At 38.3% G+C, this 14,487-nt stretch overlaps 1 protein-coding gene across 1 annotated transcript; it reads left to right on the forward strand.

Moving 5' to 3' along the window:
• The first annotated feature begins 245 nt into the window (after nt 1–245).
• On the forward strand, nt 246–12,968 carry LOC149819172 (4-coumarate--CoA ligase 2-like). The gene is made up of 6 exons (XM_089984198.1): nt 246–1,319; nt 10,514–10,712; nt 10,986–11,131; nt 11,384–11,451; nt 11,884–11,986; nt 12,704–12,968. The coding sequence occupies exons 1-6, from the start codon at nt 246–248 to the stop codon at nt 12,815–12,817; spliced, it is 1,704 nt and encodes a 567-aa protein (XP_089840324.1). The 3' UTR covers nt 12,818–12,968.
• The last annotated feature ends 1,519 nt before the right edge of the window (nt 12,969–14,487 follow it).

Below are 14,487 nucleotides of genomic sequence, written 5' to 3' on the forward strand. Positions count from 1 at the left end.
TTGATTGAATTGAAAGCCTTGAATGGAAAGGAGGGTGCGCGTGATTTACCATCCACCTCATGTCATGCGGTTCTCTAGCTACCTATCTACCCTCACTCGCCTCACCTACCAAACCCCACCACCTCCCCCATGACTTACTCTTTAATATCCAGCTTCCCACTCCTATCGTTTCCACGCTTTTTGCACCTCTCCCTCTCTTTCTCTCTGCACTGCATTTCTCCATTTGAATTCTGCCACCACCAACCATGATCAAACTCGCTTCCCCAGAAGAGCAGCAACCGCAGATTCCCCACATGGCCGACGCAGAAGCCTCTGTAGCTTTAGCAGCGGGGAGCAGCCCAGCGGAAACCTTCATCTTCAGATCGAGGCTCCCCGACATCCGCATCCCCACCCACCTCCCCCTCCACGCTTACTGCTTCGAGAACGCCTCCCGCTTCCCCGAGCGCCCCTGTCTCATCGACGCCCCCACTGGCGAGATCCACTCCTACTCCGACGTCCATCTTGCCTGCCGGAAGGCCGCCGCCGGTCTCTCCAAGTTCGGCATCGGAAAGGGTGACACCATCATGATCCTCCTCTCGAACTGCCCGGAGTTCGTCTTCGCCTTCCTTGGCGCCTCCATGATCGGCGCTGCCTCCACCACCGCCAACCCCTTCTGCATGCCGGCGGAGATCCACAAGCAGTTCGCCGCCTCCGCCGCCCGGCTCGTCGTCACGCAGTCGGCCTACGTCGACAAGCTCAAGTACCATTTCGACGTACACGAGACTCCCGTGGTGACGATCGACGAACCACCAGAGGGCTGCCTTCATTTCTCGGAGCTGTCGGAGGCGGCGGCGGAGGAGGGGGACTTTCCGGCCATCGGGGAGGACGACGCGGTGGCACTGCCGTTCTCGTCAGGGACGACGGGGCTGCCGAAGGGGGTGGTGCTGACGCACGGGTCTCTGGTGACGAGCGTCGCGCAGCAGGTGGACGGAGAGAACCCGAACCTGCACCTGAGGGGTGGGGAGGACACGGTGCTGTGCGTGCTGCCCCTGTTCCACATATACTCGCTGAACTCGGTGCTGCTGTGCTCGCTGAGGGCCGGGGCGGCGGTGCTGCTCATGCCCAGGTTCGAGATGGGGTCGCTGCTGGAGCTGATTGCCAGGCACCGGGTGACGGTGGCGCCCGTCGTGCCGCCCATCGTCATCGCCCTCGCCAAGAACCCACTGGTCGAGAGCTTCGACCTCAGCTCTATCAGGATCGTGCTCTCCGGCGCCGCCCCGCTCGGCAGGGAGCTCGTGGACGCCCTCAAGAACAGGCTCCCTCAGGCCGTCTTTGGCCAGGTGAGGGTCACCCCACCTCTCTCTCTCTCTCTCTCTCTCTCTCAAGCAGGCGGCCTCAACAAAAGAGGTGCAGAAGTGCATATGATATGAACGAGTTAAAACTAACATCTTATTGATCGTGTCTTTTCAAGTGAACTTAACCTTACAGATCTACATAGTCTGTTTTCTAGGAATCGACTTTTGAATCACTGAAGCAGATTTTGTAGTGGTTCAAAAATCAATGGCAAAAAATTCACTAGATTTTTAGACTTAAAAAAGGTTTTTTTTTTAAATAAACATGATCCGAGAGTTGATTTCTAATAAATTAACTATCATGAACATGGTCGGATTGAGTAAAAACGACTTGCACCTATGAGTTTCAAAACTCATTGATGCCATATGCACATATCCGCAAAGACTTATCCACACACACACTATGTATGAGAATGGAAACTTATAAAATGGGCACACTGCTAAATGAAACAAGCTATTGGATATTTGGTTGTTTCTTTGAATTTTTGACCGTACACATGTAATCTACATGCTTGTTTTTTAAGGAATCGCTGCTTGGAGAATTTGATTCCGTGAATGGATAGATTTTTATGAGGTTTCAAAAATCAATGACCTACAATTTTTATAAATTTTTAAAGTTCTAAATACCATTTTTCATCCAAAATGCATGATCCAATTGTCCATTTCTAACAAATCAATCATGTTGAATACATCTATGGGGTTAGAATTTCAAAAAAAATATCAAAAATCTAATATCATGTTTCATTCAACACTATTATATATATATATATATATATATATATATATATATATATATATATATATATAGAGAGAGAGAGAGAGAGAGAGAGAGAGAGCACCCATTTACCTATGAACATTGTGTGCAAGTCAGTTTTCAGTACCTTTGTTATATACATATATATATATATATATATATATATATATATATATATATATATATATATATATATATATATATATATATATATATATATATATATAGAGAGAGAGAGAGAGAGAGAGAGAGAGAGAGAGAGAGAGAGAGAGCACCCAATATTTACCTATGAACATTGTGTGCAAGTCAGTTTTCAGTACCTTTGTTCCTTTGAATTCTAACCATAGAAATGTATTCTATAGAGTAGAATTAGTGAGAACCATATTTTGCATCAACAATTCATAACTTTTAAATTTACAAACATTATAAAGCGGTATTTTTACATTAAAGAAAATACCAGTGGTTGGTTCCTACACATTCATATAATCGGGTCACCAAAAAAATGGCTATTACCAGTGTGCTAAGGGCATGCACACCTGTCTTTTAATAAGATCCAAAAGGTTTATCAGGGTCAACCTAGTGTTGACTCGACCCGGATTGCCCAATCATTGGGTCAAAAACTTTGTTGAACTCCATTTTTACAAAATTCGGCAGCCGAGTCACGGGAGAGTTATATATATATATATATATATATATATATATATATATATATATATATATATATATATATATATATATATATATATATATATATAAAGAGTATTTATATTAATTATATATAAAAATATGGTTATACATGCATGTATATTAAAAAAATTTATACATTAAATATATTATAAATAATATCATATAATATATATTATATATAATATATTAGTAAAGTATTAGGGGTGTCAACGGGTTGAGTCCGGTTCGGACCCAGTGGAACCAGACTTGAACCAGATTTTTGAGTATGTTATCGGGTCCGGATCCAGGACTAATCGGGTCTACTATAAGAGAAACCATACTCGGACCCAATAAGAATTGCATGAACCATACCCGGTAAAATAATATTTTTTATCATTTTTACATTGAAAAAATGCAGGTCTTAATTGGATCTTCTTATTTGTTACCATACTTGACCCTATAGGGTTTGGTCCGGGTTGGGTCCGGGTAAACCCAGCCCGTTGACACTCTTATAAAATATAGATAGCATATACATATATTTATATATTTTATGTAAAATATAAAGTTAACACGACCCAGCCGAGTCTCCGCGTTGACCCCTCCGAGTAATGAGTCACTTAAGGATGACTCGAGTAATGACTCACTCGGTTTTAAAACCATGGTGTGAACATGTATAGATTGGGTTTTTTTCTTAAATCTGAGCACACTAATGTCATGTGATATACATACTTGGTTTTAAAAGAACCAGCTCTTGAATATCTTGATATTGTTTTTTTTGGTGTAATATTTGGGACCATGGTCATCACCAATGTAGAGTCTCTTCTATACCTCCATATGCAGTTTCAAAGCTGCAGAGATGTGTAGAGTCATGTGTAAGTTTATGTTCATCAAAATAATGGAGAGAGAGAGAGATGGCCCATGCATTAGCCATAATTCTGAAAACTGTTTGAAACTGAAGTTATAGACATACATCTTGACATACTGTTGAATATTTTTTAACTTGTATGTAAGACATGTTCATGTGATTGCCATGCATTACTTGTTCAATGTTAAGTGTCATCCATATCTATAGGCAGCTTTCTTATAGCCAATCTTTTTTTTTTTCTTTTTGTTTTTGAAAGTCAAGTTGGGGTTAGGCAGACCCCTACGATTATGATGCATAAGTAGGGTGTTTAAGACTTGAAAATCGATGGCTCAGAAATTTATTAAATATTCAGGCATTCAAAATTCATATTTTTTTGTTAGAAAAACATAATCCAATAGGTGATTCCTAGCAAACGGACCATGCAAGGTCAGATTTGTGAAAAAGCCATCGGAAATGCCTAGTTCACACATTTTTTATCCTTATATATATATATATATATATATATATATATATATATATATATATATACTAGAATATGAGAACTAATGTGTGAACGGTAATTTTTATCAAATTTTTATTCTTTTTTTTTAATCTAACCATAGGGATGTGATATACATGCTTGGTTTCATAAGAAAACCCTCTTGGATCATCGGATTTTGATGCAAGGCTTTAAAATCTGTCTCATATTCTTCATAAATATTCAAGCATTCAAAAATCATATTTTTTCATCAAAAATACACAATCTAATGGTTGATTCCTAGCAAATTCATCATGCCATGCACATCCACACGGTTGGATTTGCAAAAAAAGTGTTGGAAATACCCATATTTTCAGTTTCCATATTTTGGTTCTCATATACTATATATATATATATATATATATATATATATATCACTAGAATATGACTGAAAATATGAGAACTAATGTGAACCGCGAATTTCATGTATTTTTGCTCTTTTCTTTTGAATCTAACGATACAGATTTGATCTGCATGCTTGGTTTTATAAGAACCTGCTCTTCAATCGTCCCATTTCGATGCATAAACAAGGTTTTTTAAGGCTTTAAAATCAATGGCTTGAAATCTTCATAAATATTCAAGCATTCAAAAATCACAATTTTCATCAATTCTAGATGAGCCGAGCTTTGCCAGATTGTAGGCCATATAATTGTTGCTCTTCGCGACCAGGAACACTGGATTCTATTGAATTGAAGCAGGTAGTTGAGAATATTTTCGTTCTTTATATGGTTACCAGATCTTAAGTGTAGCCTGCACGATGGAGACAACATCCCATCTTGAAGATTCCAGAATGATCTATAGATTTGTTGGAGTGCGTTTCAGCATGATCAATTTGCTAGAAATGATGCTTAGATCTTGCTTTTTTTTTATGAAAAAATATGAATTTTTAACTTGAATATTTATGAAAATTATATGCTGTCAATTAATTTAGAACCTTATAAAAACTATCTACATGTCCGAATCGGACGATCCAAGAGTCTATTCATGTAAAACCAAGCATGTGAAACACAACTCTATGGTCAGATTCAAGGAAAAAGGTTTAAACCTTGAGTCGTCCACCCATCTTCAACCTTGTTGCGTGGGACCAGTTGCAAAATACATGGAGTGAGGACAAACAAGTCCACATGGGAACCTATTTGTCCCACCAATCAAATATGGTACGGTAACGCGCATGGGGACCGCTTTGTCCCTGTGTGGGTTTGTTCCACGCATCAAACACGCCCTAAGTGTGCTAGGTCCTATCGGTATCCCTGTAGAATTGAGTTCACTGATCACTTTATCAAGCTAACACTTAGCGTGGTAACTAGCTAACATTTCCTGCAACCAATTTGCTAAATGCACCTCTGCTTTTTATTTTCACTTATGAATTTAGATTAAGTAATATTCTCTCTACTCTTTTTCTATCTTATTATTTTAAACAAGAAATCGGATTAAAGAGTAATTTTCTTCGATTTACAGGCAGAAGCACGTGTGTCCATTAATTATGTTTAACTTAGCTGATACTGTTACTAATCTTATTCTTTGTCTGATTTTGTTAATGACAAACATGCTGGTGATTCGATAGCAAAATGTTGAAAAGAAAAAGCAGAAAATTTTAATAAATAAACAATTTAGAGTTTTTATTTAGGTCAGGACACATAAAATGGTCCAATTAGCCAATCAGGTCAAATAAATATCAGATTAGATTGGATTACCTAAAATTTAGGCATTATCTATGCCAATGCGGGTCCAATGTATTTTACCTATCCGTACGGTGCAGCATTGGATTCCATGAGGATCCAGTGTGGGTCACACCATGTCAGATATGGTTGGATCTTGTCCAAGATCAATATGATCTGAACCAGATCCCTCTGGATCGATCAGCAATCTTAGCCATTCCTGGTGGATATTTTTTTGTCTTTAATATCTTGCCTGGAATGGATGATGTCATCCATGAGTGATGTTAACCCCTAGCGGCCCTGACCCGCTGTGTGCTGGCACTCACTTTTATCTGGGCCTGATCTTATCTAGCCTAGAAACATAACCAAATTCAAGCCCACTACCAAGCTTTTTTTGGGTCGGACTCGGCCTGGAACCCCCAACCCAGCCTAGTTTTGTCAAACCAGTATACGCATGATTGGGCCAAGTTAGCCCCAAGGGGGTTGGCGTCAGTGGCGGAGCCACGGCCTGAAATCCCCAATAAGAGGGTTTGGGTCAGGGTAGGCAGTGCCCACCCTGATCCTAATGTTGTCTCTCTCTCTCTCTCTCTCTCTCTCTCTCTCTCTCTCTATATATATATATATATATATATATATATATATATATATATAAAGTGCACGCAGAACACATATATATTTGTGCCCACCCTAATTTGGATTCCTGGCTCGGCCTCTGGTTGGCGTAGTAGGATGGGGCCTTGGCCGCTGGTTGGGCGGTCAAGGTTTGATTCCCATGGGCATCTCTTCTTTGTACCCTCGGACTTTTACACCATCGGCATGACAATAGTAGGTATGGCAGGCTGAGCCAGCACAACAAGGTCTTCGTGTCTGGTATAGTTTCTTCGGGTTATAAATAAATAAAAAAATGATTGGACTGAGTTTGACTGAACCATATATTTGACTAGTTTCGAGTAATTTAAGCTGATCATAATCAATAATGTTGTTCATTCTTCATCCCTAGTAATTTTTCTTTTTTATTATTTTCATTTTTTCATTTAGTTTGAGGGAATAAAATCAAACAAGTATTTATATTTTCCATTTATTTAGCATTTACTGTAAAAGATTATGTTGATAATTTTTGTGCATATGCACTTAAATAATGTGGCTTGCCAAAGACACCGAGTCAAGTTTGGTTGGTCCGAGATCAAGTTTTAATATTGCTCATCATGGTGGAAAGTGCCCCATTTTGTATGGAGTCACTTGCATCCTAACTTAACCAATTTATCTCTCACAATTTCCTAAATCCTAATCCAAAATATTATAAAAGCAAAAGGGTATCAGATGAAAAAAATTGGATGCTTTATAACTTTGTTTTAATTGACATTGTTATGTGAACTGAGAATACAATTTAACATTTGTAGGAGCATTTGCATAAAGTTTTCATATAAAAGAAGTCTTAATTGCATGGCACATTTTTTTTATAATTTAAAAAAAAACAATTATCATTTATAACTATTGTCTCCCCGCATCTTTCTCTCACCAAAACGGCTCTGTTCCTCGTTAATAGGCATGAAATCAAGGCCTCTCTCTCTATCCTTAATGCTTATTTGGCCATGACTAGGGATGGAAACGAGTGGAACCAACGAACAGGGTGTGTCCGGGCTCGGGTTGTGTTCATCCGAGCCGAGCTCAAGCTCGGCTCATCCCTGAATGAGGCTAGTTGAACACGAGCTGGCTCGTGTAAAAACATTTTATATTATTTATACGTGATATATAGGTTACACTTAAAAAATATATATTGTATATATATTATACTTAACCGTTCATATTTTATGTATATATTTTTCATTCATTCTTCTTTATATATATATATATATATATATATATATATATATATATATATATATATATATATATATATATATATATATATATATATATATATATATATATATATATATATTATGCATTTTTTATATATTACAGTTAAGACATATATATTATACATAAAAATAAATATTATGTATACAAGCTCTTCCCACCAAACACCATGTTTTCGGGATGGACTAGTTTAAGCTAAACGAGCTGCTCATGGCTCAGCTCACCAACTATACAAACCAATCACAAACGAGATCGTAAGTTGTTCGGTTTGTTTACCAGCCCTAACCATCACTTCATCTCTTTCTTTCTCTCACTCGTTATCTCTTTCAATCTCGGGCGTGATTTACGTCAAGGTTGCCCCTCTATCGTTGTTGTTGTTCGACGTTGTTGTTGGGGGTTTCGTGGCGTTGCTTAAGCGGGCCACAAATAAGTTTCTGATCAACCCCATTCATGTTCCTCACTTCAATGCCTACATTCTCACTTATGTCGACGATATGATTATTTTCGGCCATGCTACCATGCAGCAGATGCTTAGATTTAAGCTTATCCTGCAACTATTTCTTTTTCTATCTGGGCTCTCCCTTAATGACAGCAAATGCTCTCTTTCTATGTTCAATGTTGACTCCAATATTCTTGATGCGGGCCAACAGATCTTTAATTGCTCCATCTCTGAGTTGCCCATGACATACTTAGGCCTCCCTCTCCAAGTGAAACCTCTATCCTCCACCGCCTGAGCCCCCACGATCCAAAAAATGCAAAACAAGCTACTCTCGTGGCAGGCCTCTTACCTCTCTATTGTTGGGCGCCTTACTCTCCTCAGACATGTTCTTTCAACCATCCCTGAATTTTTCATATCCATGTTCGTGATGCCCGTAGGTGTGGGAAAACGGATCTCTAGTCTTCTGGCAGACTTTCTTTGGTTCGGGTGCTACCTTCAGGGCAAGCACCATTTGGTTGGTTGGCGCACGGTAGTGCTCCCCAAGCGTATGGCTGGCTTAGGGGTTTTCACGCCCAGACCAAGGAGTATTGCTCTCATCGCCAAGATTTGTTGGTCCGCTAACCACCTAGAATCTCCTTGTGCTCGGTTGCTTCATGCTAAATATAGTGATTTGGACTTACTTCTGCTTAGATCGGGTCAACGGGAATCATCGATCTCTCACTTGCATCGCATGTGGCTGACCGCAATATCAATTCTCAAAGACCATATTGGGGACGCTGTTTTTAATTCTCAGTGGTCGCAATGAGCACTATACCAAAATGGTAGGTTCTGCACTAACAGGTTATACCATTCATTGCTGCCTCCGGGGGCCGATTGGTTCCCTGCGGGTGTGCTTTAGGCTAAGGGCCCCGTTCTCGCATCCTAGCCTGGTTAATCTTGCAGGATAGGGTCCAAACTCACAGTTATCTTAAGAGGCTAGGTTTCCACCTTGCTAGTTGGTGCATTCTTTGTCACGCGGCTGAAGAATCTACTTCTCACTTATTCTAATCTTGCCCATTATTTGGGGAGCTATTTAAAAGGACATGGCGCCATCCAAAAGTTATCGTCAAAGAGGAATCATTCACATTAGATTTGCTCATGGGACCCATTCTTATCATGCGTAGCAAGCATTGAAGGATGATCTAGAGGACGTGGTTGCTTACTACCTGGTGGTCTGTTTGGATGGCACGTAATGATACTATTTTTCGTCAGATCCCGGTGGTCCCCAAGCTCTCTCATTGCATTCTGGCTAATGTTTATTTAATCTTGCGTATCCATCTTTCTGATCTTCCCTCTCCCTGGTGCGACAGCCAATCATTTCTGGTGCCCTCTGTCCTGGTGGCTTGAGTTTGGCATCGATTTTGCTCCATCGGCCCCTTTTTTTTCCTTTTCTTTTTTTGCTTTTTATTTTTTTGCTGTTTTTTTCTGTTTTTGTGGGCTCAACAATTTGTTGATCTCGCTCGTTTTTTGTTAATGTTGATTATCCTGTTTCGGCTCACTCGTTATCTCTTTCTTTCTTTCTCTCTCCCATTGGCAATAAAAAGAAAAAATGTTTATGCATGGGGTTGGTTATTCCCGTTGAAAACTGTCAAGGTTTTTGGTTATTAGCAATTTAAGGGTGTAACTGTCAGATTTGTGAAGTATGTCAGATGTTGCAGCCTGCGAGTAGTGGAGAAGAGAAGAGAAGAGAAATTTAGGTGAAAGAATATGGCTCGATCTCAATGTGTGGGTGTCGCCCTAACAGCCTTTATAGTAATAACCTTTTTATTTAAAAAAAAAATATCCCTGATATAACAATAATATACTCATGAGAGAAATGTATATTTATGTACAAAAATACTCTTCACATAACAACTTTAGTCTTAACAGTAAACGAGTCAGGTTTGGGTCAGGTCTTATCAGACCCAATTCCAAATTTGGTCTAAAAGTTAGACCAAAAGTTGACTCAATTCAATTTACGTTCGGGTCTAGGTCAAAGTGCAGCTGGGAATTGTGGACTTGTATAGGTTAACAGGTTCGCGTATGTATTTGGTAGGGTCTTCAAGCTAATGTTTTTAAATCGGATCTAAGAATTAGACTCAAACCCAATCCATCTTGATCCAGGTCAGGATTCAGTATGATGTTTATGATTCCAACTTTTTTTTTTGTAATTTGAATCTTGATCTTTACCTATAAGGCCGGTCAATGGCCTTATCTAGTTGTTAATAATAGTAAAATATCAAAATTTAAGTACTGGTACTTTCTCTTTTCAATAAAAGTTTTTATTAAATAATAGTTCACGTGCTAGTTCTCAACATTTTCCATCACAGTCAAATCCAGTAGTTTCATTAGGCAAACATGCACTTATGTGTCCTAAACATAAAGAGTTTGTACCATGGTTGCAGGGATATGGCATGACTGAAGCAGGGCCAGTGCTGGCCATGTGCCTAGGCTTTGCCAAGCAACCATCTCCAACTAAGTCTGGCTCATGCGGCACTGTTGTGAGGAATGCAGAGCTCAAGATCATCAGCCCAGAGACTGGTGTTTATCTCCCACGCAACCAACCGGGGGAGATATGCATACGTGGATCTCAAATCATGAAAGGTAAGGATGACGGTGAGCATGGTGGCTGGTGAGTGCAATATGATTCTGACTGTATGTATAGGCATGCAAGAAAGAGAGATTAACATTGGCTATTGACTTTGTGGTTGGTGAACACCACCCATTGAGCTCTTGGGGTCCATGAAAAAGAATCAACATTTTGAGACTGGAGTTGGGTGCACCTTTGTTTACTTCTGTGAATGTAGTATCATCATCACCTTTACTACAAGATTCAAGAAATGATGTGAAATCATAACATATGGCTTCAATGCATAGGTTACCTCAATGATCCTGTAGCCACATCATTGACAATAGATGGTGAAGGATGGCTCCACACGGGTGACATTGGGTACGTGGACGATGATGATGAGCTGTTCATTGTCGATAGACTGAAGGAGCTCATCAAATACAAAGGCTTTCAAGTGAGTTCAATTTCCATTTACTTGGTAAATTTACTACTAACTCTCTTCCCTTGGCAGGAAATGTTGCCGTAAATGTTTTTAACTGAACACCATACCTAAATGCCTTATTTCCACAATCCACATAATGAACTTTCAGATACATGTATCTGTGTAAGCACATGTACCTGTGCATGCAGTCACATGTGCTAGCTACATAATTCAGGTTAATATAGATAGAAACACATTATATTTACAGTGCCCGGTTTGATGCAGGTGCCTCCAGCTGAGCTCGAAGCTTTACTTGTCAGCCATCCATCCATTGCAGATGCTGCTGTTGTGCCGTAAGCAATCAAAACCACTAAACATCTCCACATAACCACAAACTGATAGTGGCACTTTTGTGCATGCATCACGTTATTTTCACCTCAACAGGAAAAACAAAAAAAGTGGTGTGGGGTGGGGGGGTGTTGAGGTTGGAGGAAGTACCACAAACTGATAGTGGCACTTTTCATGAACTTGGGCATGTTTAGCATAACACTAATCACATTTTTAAGTGTCACTAAATGAAATTTAGTTTCAAAATTGTAACACGTGACCTACACTAGATTTCAGAATGCATATCATGCATACAAGGGAAAATACTGAAAAAATATGATAAAACAAATTCTTTCTTGGTTGTCTCAGACCATTGTGTTTGATAGTCAAGACTTATCACTAGGGAGACAAGAAGAGAAGGGAAAAGACTAAGTGTTTCAATACCTTCGCATTGGCAGGCAAAAAGATGAAGTAGCTGGAGAAGTTCCTGTTGCTTTTGTGGTTCGCTCCAATGGCTTAGATCTCACAGAGGAAGCAGTCAAGGATTTCATTGCTAAGCAAGTAAGCATAAGAAGTCAACTTCAATATAATCCTTAGATAACTATATATAGCCTTATTTTTCTTATAACTCCTTCCCACTGTTAGGTTAGAACCGCAACCTCAATCACCTCAGAATTTTTCATATCACTTCTTAAGCCCGATCTTCATTGGTTCCACTTAACTTCTTTTACTTGCATATCATCAAGCGTTTTTTACTAGTACTATGACAATTTCTTGTGCAGCATGTTCAGACAATTTTAAATGATTTTTTCTATCACCATGGCTTCTTGTTTTTTTCCTTTATCATCAGTATCACTAAAATGTTTTTAATATGTTTGGTTTTAATTTTATTCTTCTTTGTTACTTCAAACAACCATCGTAACTTAGCAAAATAGCTTCATATTTCAGAGAGCAGATTAAGCACTGGGGTCAACTACTTTGTTAAGTAAGCCCACAATAAAATGCAGAAAATTTCTGCCGACGATGGAGAAAACCGCTACGTGCTGATGTGCGACTGTCGTGCACAGCAATCTTCTCCGTAGTGTGCAGTGACTTTCTGTGTTTTGTGTGTGCCAAGTACTTTGTTAAGTACTCAGCCCGAGTACTGGATCTGCACTCCAGATTTCAACCCATCTATGCATCTAGGGATCTTGCCACCTTTGTGAGCAAAAGGAAGAAGCAAAAAGAACAGAAAACTGCGGGTTCTAATGAAATTTCCCGTTCTTTCCCTGTGAACAGGTTGTTTTCTACAAAAGATTACACAAGGTTTACTTCATACATGCAATTCCAAAGTCTCCTTCTGGCAAGATTTTAAGGAAAGATTTGAGGGCAAAATTGTACATGAATCAGTAACAAACCGTGTATGCACCATATTTTTATTTTTTTCTCATTATGTAGCTCGTTTGTGTCTATCCTTGTCATAAATTGTTTTTGTTTGGAGCTGTGCTGATATGCAGTATCTTGATTATTATGTTAATCGGAAAATAAGGAAGAATAATGTTGTACATTTCATTACAGTAAGATAGCTATACATATTTTAGGGCATTTCTCCCCGATTTCTCAAATGAGAAATATAGAAGTAATCTTTTAATGATGCTGCTAATCACTATCGTCATGCTACTGAAAATCTGAAAGTTTTGGCGCTTTAATTGTCCTTATTGCTTATGGAGACATCCCAAATCATGGATCTGTTTTGAATTTTTGCCTGTTATGGGAATGAGGAAGCCTTGAACATAACATTGTTGCTACTGTTGAGAGACATCCAAATGTCATATTTGGATTTTGTTCTTTCAATAGCAAACCACATAGCACGAGAGCAAATCAAAGTCAGTGTGTTACCAACAAGAAATATTTGGCTCCTACCCTATGGAAATCAAATATTTGGAACCTACTTCCAATATACAAGAAATACATGATGTATGTGAATAGTTATGCAAACTAAGAAGCTTCTGAAAATTCCCTTTATTGAACCGGCCAATATGCAACTGTAAAAAGGTGAATAACTAACAAGTTTTAATATGAATACAGAGCCACAAATATTGGAAAGAAATTCAAATGTCTCTCAATATTGTTGTGACACAAAACATGAAAAAATCCTAATAAAAACGTGAAATATAAATGTACTGATTATTTTCCATATATCACAAATCCAACAGGATATCATCATGATATTCCTTGTTTTTATTTTCTTTATGCTTCTAAAAACTTCTCTTTGTTTTTATTTTTCAGTTCACCAAGTTTTTATCTCAAAAAAAAACACATTTTTAAGATCATGTAATTTCTTCTAACAAAAAATTTAACTGAAGGTTTAATTGTGGCCATGGATAAAAATATGATTTTCTTTTATAGTCGTATCAAACTGTGTCATTAAATGTCAATTGTGGATGAAACTTTTGATTAATTGGCAGGCTATAACAATTTGGTCTTTCAAAAATTGCTTCCCCCTATCATAAAATTGAATAAATAAGACTTTACTGGCAACATGAAGGGTTTGGATTGAGTCCAGTTCCCTTCATAATTTCATAAATTTCACCATAAAAAGGACAATTTCTTACATAACAATGTCTGCAGAAATAAACTGTCCAGTACATGCATATTGAATGCAGACCAGGGTTTGTCATTGAAGCATACACATAACAAACCCCTTATATTTATAATGTTTAAGTTCAATTCTAGTGCCTATTGACCTTAAAGCAGTAATTGTTAGCTATCCATCCATTGTCAATGGCAATTAAGTGCCATAGTCAATTCAAGGATTACATATATATAGCAAGCATGAACAAGTTCATTTACTTCAAAACAAATATAAACAAGCATGACAGCTGCCAAAGCACATTGTCATTTTTTATTATTTGAGTACTGAAAAATCAAGACATTAATTGAAGTTATGTTGATTTCCTCAATAAGAGTTTATGGGAGCTCTTGTCGAAAAACTCAGGTTTACGACTTTTATTATATTTTGATGTTTTCTCTAAACTTTTCAAAAATTTAGTTTTAAATCATATCAGATCTGATATAAATAT

This window comes from Nuphar pumila, chromosome 13 (assembly GCF_984573655.1).
Source record: "Nuphar pumila chromosome 13, dmNupPumi1.hap1.1, whole genome shotgun sequence".
NCBI lineage: Eukaryota > Viridiplantae > Streptophyta > Magnoliopsida > Nymphaeales > Nymphaeaceae > Nuphar > Nuphar pumila.

Coding starts and splice junctions, on each gene's coding strand:
- LOC149819172 (XM_089984198.1), top strand. CDS start 246: ATGATCAAACTCGCTTCCCCAGAAGAGCAGCAACCGCAGATTCCCCAC. Junction 10,713..10,985: donor TGGATCTCAAATCATGAAAG/GTAAGGATGACG, acceptor TTCAATGCATAG/GTTACCTCAATGATCCTGTA. Junction 11,987..12,703: donor AGGATTTCATTGCTAAGCAA/GTAAGCATAAGA, acceptor CCCTGTGAACAG/GTTGTTTTCTACAAAAGATT.